Below are 5,000 nucleotides of genomic sequence, written 5' to 3' on the forward strand. Positions count from 1 at the left end.
CAGCTCACCTCCAGTCCACTAGCCCCCCGTAGGTCGAGCCCAGGCACCCGCTCTTCCTCTCCGACGTCGGCAGGGGCTCTTGAGCGGGACACAGCCCACCTCCAGTCCGCTAGCCCCCCGTACGTCGAAGCCAGTCACTCGCACTACTTCTCCGACGTCGGCAGGGGCTCCTGAGCGACAGCCAGCCCAACACCAGTCCACTAGCCCCCCGTACGTCGAGGTTAGGCACCCGCTCTTCCTCTCCGAGGTGGGCAGGGGCTGTTGAGCGACACCCAGCCCAACACCAGTCCACTAGCCCCCCGTTCGTCGAGGTTGGGCACCCGCTCTTCCTCTCCGAGGTGGGCAGGGGCTCCTGGGCGACAGCCAGCTCACCTCCAGTCCACTAGCCCCCCGTACGTCGAAGCCAGGCACTCGCCCTACTTCTCCGACGTCGGCAGGGACTCCTGAGCGACAGCCAGCTCACCTCCAGTCCACTAGCCCCCCCGTACGTCGAAGCCAGGCACTCGCACTACTTCTCCGACGTCGGCAGGGGCTCCTGGGCGACAGCCAGCTCACCTCCTGTCCACTAGCCCCGCGTACGTCGAAGCCAGTCACTCGAACTACTTCTCCGACGTCGGCAGCGGCTCTTGAGCGACAGCCAGCCCACCTCCAGTCCACTAGCCCCCCCGTACGTCGAAGCCAGGCACTCGCACTACTTCTCCGACGTTTTCAGGGGCTCCTGAGCGACAGCCAGCCCAACACCAGTCCACTAGCCCCCCGTACGTCGAGGTTGGGCACCCGCTCTTCCTCTCCGAGGTGGGCAGGGGCTCCTGAGCGACAGCCAGCCCAACACCAGTCCGCTAGCCCCCCCGTACGTCGAAGCCAGTCACTCGAACTACTTCTCCGACGTCGGCAGGGGCTCCTGAGCGACAGCCAGCTCACCTCCAGTCCACTAGCCCCCCGTACGTCGAAGCCAGTCACTCGAACTACTTCTCCGACGTCGGCAGCGGCTCTTGAGCGACAGCCAGCCCACCTCCAGTCGGCCAGGGCCCCGTACGTCGAGGTTAGGCACTAGCCCTTCCACTCCGGCGTTTTCAGGGGCTCGTGAGCGACACCCAGCCCAACACCAGTCCACTAGCCCCCCGTACGTCGAGGTTGGGCACCCGCTCTTCCTCTCCGAGGTGGGCAGGGGCTCCTGGGCGACAGCCAGCCCAACACCAGTCCACTAGCCCCCCGTACGTCGAGGTTGGGCACCCGCTCTTCCTCTCCGAGGTGGGCAGGGGCTCCTGGGCGACAGCCAGCCCAACTCCAGTCCACTAGCCCCCCCGTACGTCGAAGCCAGTCACTCGAACTACTTCTCCGACGTCGGCAGCGGCTCTTGAGCGACAGCCAGCCCCCCTCCAGTCGGCCAGGGCCCCGTACGTCGAGGTTAGGCACTAGCCCTTCCACTCCGGCGTTTTCAGGGGCTCGTGAGCGACACCCAGCCCAACACCAGTCCACTAGCCCCCCGTACGTCGAGGTTGGGCACCCGCTCTTCCTCTCCGAGGTGGGCAGGGGCTCCTGGGCGACAGCCAGCCCACCTCCAGTCCGCTAGCCCCCCGTACGTCGAAGCCAGTCACTCGCACTACTTCTCCGACGTCGGCAGGGGCTGTTGAGCGACGGCCAGGCCCCAGTAGGTCGAGGCCAGGCACTCGCTCTACCTCTCCGACTCGGCATCGACACCCTGGCCAACTCCAGACGGCCAGGGCCCCGTACGTCGAGGCCAGGCACTCGCTCTTCCACTCCGAGTTCGGCAGCGGCTCCTGAGCGACAGCCAGGCCAACAGCAGTCCGGCAGCCCCCCCGTACTTGGAGGTTAGGCACCCGCTCTTCCTCTCCGAGGTGGGCAGGGGCTCCTGGGCGAAGGCCAGCCCACCTCCAGTCCGGCAGGGCCCCGTACTTCGAGGTTAGGCACCCGCTCTTCAACTCCGAGGTGGTCAGGGTCTCTTGAGCGACAGCCAGCCCACCTCCAGTCGGCCAGCCCCCCGTACGTCGAGGCCAGGCACTCGCCCTTCCACTCCGACGTTTTCAGGGGCTCCTGAGCGACAGCCAGCCCACCTCCAGTCCGACAGGGCCCCGTACTTCGAGGTTAGGCACCCGCTCTTCAACTCCGAGGTGGGCAGCGGCTCTTGAGCCGGACACAGCTCACCTCCAGTCCACTAGCCCCCCGTACGTCGAGGTTAGGCACCCGCTCTTCCTCTCCGAGGTGGGCAGGGGCTCCTGAGCGACAGCCAGCCCACCTCCAGTCCGACAGGGCCCCGTACTTCGAGGTTAGGCACCCGCTCTTCAACTCCGAGGTGGGCAGCGGCTCTTGAGCCGGACACAGCTCACCTCCAGTCCACTAGCCCCCCGTACGTCGAGGTTAGGCACCTGCTCTTCCTCTCCGAGGTGGGCAGGGGCTCCTGAGCGACAGCCAGCCCAACACCAGTCCAACAGGGCCCCGTAGGTCGAGGCCAGGCACCCGCTCTTGATCTCCGAGGTTCGGCAGGGGCTCGTGAGCGGGACACAGCCCAACACCAGTCGGCCAGGGCCCCGGAGGCAGGTCCATGGAATTGGGCTGTGTCTGCCGGGGGCTTTTCTTTTTTTCTGAAATAAAAACTTTATCTTTATTCTTATTTCGACAGGATGTCCAGGCCGCCAGTCCTCCGTGCGTCGAGGCCAGGGCGTCGCTCTTGCAATCAAGAGTTGTCCGAGGCCTGAGAGCGGGAGACATCCGAACAGCATGCCGACAGGCCCCCGGAGGCAGATCCATGGAATTGGACTCTGTCTGCCGGGGGCTTTTTTTTGTTAAATTTATAATTTCATTTTTATTTCGACAGGATGGCCAGGCCAGCCAGGATTTTATGTGGTAATACGTCATGCCCTTCCTGTTCGAATGAAATTGTTACACTATACTGAAATGCTGATAAGACAATACAGGGGGAAAGCAGTGATTTTTGGAGCTGATATGTGAATTATACTACATGCAGATTATTTGAATGAAATTTGTAATTGTACGCGATGGGTGGACACATCTTAGAACATTTTTCTTTGGTGGTAATACAGTAACTATTTTTTTTTTTTGTTAAAAAAGGTACCATTGATTGCAACGTGTGATTAAAATCTTTTTGGACACAATACAGTAGTTTTTCGGAAAGTGTGTCATTACTTCATGCTTGATTCTGAAATGATTTTTTTTGAAATACTGAACTGCCTTCAATGAAACTTTGATTACACACCTCTAATTCAATTCTTTTGGGATTCAACATGCTAATACTTCATGCTATTATCATGGGAAGGAAATTTTCAAACTGCGATGAAATGCAAACAACACACATGCATTTTAAACCTCTTTGGAGGCAGCACAGTACCTTTTTGTAATGTATGTGAACACTTCTGGCTGCTCACCGGAGATTCCGACCGGCAGAACTCGACGCAGCGGGCCGAGAGCGCCCCGCATGCCGGGCCGACCCTCCCGCTCACCCACGCAGGAGATGGCGGGAGATTGTGACGGGCAGATCTCGACGCAGCGGGCCGACAGCGCCCCGCATGCCGAGCCGACCCTCCCGCTCACCCACCCGGGCGTCGGCAGACGATTCCGACCGGCAGATCTCGACGCAGCGGGCCGACAGCGCCCCGCATGCCGAGCCGACACCCCCGCTCACCCAGCCAGGAGTCGGCAGGAGATTCTGACCGTCGGATCGGCCGACAGCGGGGGAAGGGGCCGGGGGTCCGCTCGCCGGACTGTTTCCCGCGAGAACGGGGTCGTCCGAGGGCGCAGGCTCCCCGCGGTGGGCACCATCGGATTCGCCGTCCTCGGTTTGCCCAGGGCGGCCCGAGCCCTCCGCCGCTGCGCCGTCGGGTCGTCCGGTGTCGCCCTCGGTGTGAATTTCGCATTGACTTGCGTGTTGTAAGCGGTGTTTATCGGGAGGGGTCTTTCGTCCTGCTGCCAGGGGGTCAAGCGGGGACGCAGGGTCCCCGGGGTGGGTACCATCGGACGCGGCGTCCGGGGTTTGCCCGGGGTGGGCCGGGTGCCGGGGCGGCCAGGGCCCGGCCTTCGATTTTCCACGGGCGGGTCGGGCCGGCAGCGGCACCCACCTCGACCGGGCGGCTGGGCTCGGCGGGGAAGGAGCAGGGGGCCCGCTGGGCGGATTTTTTCCAGCGGAGACGGGGTCACCCGGGGATGCAGCGTCCCCGGGATGGGCACCATCGGACGCGGCGTCCGGGGTTTGCCCGGGGTGGGCCGGGTGCCGGGGCGGCCAGGGCCCGTGCTTCGATTTTCCACGGGCGGGTCGGGCCGGCAGCGGCACCCTCCTCGACCGGGCGGCTGGACACGGCGGGGAAGGAGCCGGGGGGCCCGCTGACCGGATTTTTTCCAGCGGAGACGGGGTCTTCGAGGGAAGCAGGGTCCCCGGGGTGGGCACCATCGGACGCGGCGTCCGGGGTTCGCCCACGGCCGGCCGGGCCACCCGCCGCCGGGCCGGGCTTCCGCTGCTGCGACGCCTTCTCGTCCGGTGTCAGCCTGGATTCGGGGTAAAATTCGTATTGACTCGCGTGTTATAAGGGGTGTTTTGGGGGAGGGGTGTTTGGTCTCCGGAGACATATATAGGGAAGGGGTGTTTCTTGGAAATTCGGCTGCTTTTCGCCCTTCAGCGGGATTCGGACGCCCTCCGCCGGAGACGGGCGATGGGAAGGTCCCTCCGGCCGCTGAAAACACCCTCGTCGGGAGAAAAAACGGATTTTTGGGCCAACTTCCGGTTTAGGATTTTGTACAGCGCCGTGAATGGAAAAAGGAACTGGCGCACGATCTGGAGGGTCGAAAATCCCTATTGAAACGCGTGTTGTAGCGTCGTTTTAGGGGGAGGGGTGTCAGACCACCCGCAGGATATATGAGGGAGTGGTCTCGAGCGATCGAGCACTCTCGTGAAAAACACACGTAGTACTACGTTATAGGCATGAGGCCCTCGCACCGGCCCGCAAGAAGAACCCCGGTCGTCCACGGAA

General features: G+C 62.8%; 1 protein-coding gene across 1 annotated transcript; it reads right to left on the reverse strand.

The window, feature by feature from the left end:
• Positions 1-3,475: 3,475 nt before the first annotated feature.
• Positions 3,476-4,423, reverse strand: LOC135159562 (uncharacterized). The gene has a single exon (XM_064115588.1). It carries the CDS (start codon positions 4,421-4,423, stop codon positions 3,476-3,478), a length of 948 nt encoding a protein of 315 aa, XP_063971658.1.
• Positions 4,424-5,000: the final 577 nt, after the last annotated feature.

Source organism: Lytechinus pictus, unplaced genomic scaffold, assembly GCF_037042905.1.
Source record: "Lytechinus pictus isolate F3 Inbred unplaced genomic scaffold, Lp3.0 scaffold_265, whole genome shotgun sequence".
In the NCBI taxonomy this organism is placed as follows: Eukaryota; Metazoa; Echinodermata; class Echinoidea; order Temnopleuroida; family Toxopneustidae; genus Lytechinus; species Lytechinus pictus.

What these genes read in the sequence shown, in the direction of transcription:
- LOC135159562 (XM_064115588.1), bottom strand. Translation starts at nt 4,423, where the DNA reads ATGGTGCCCACCCCGGGGACCCTGCTTCCCTCGAAGACCCCGTCTCCG.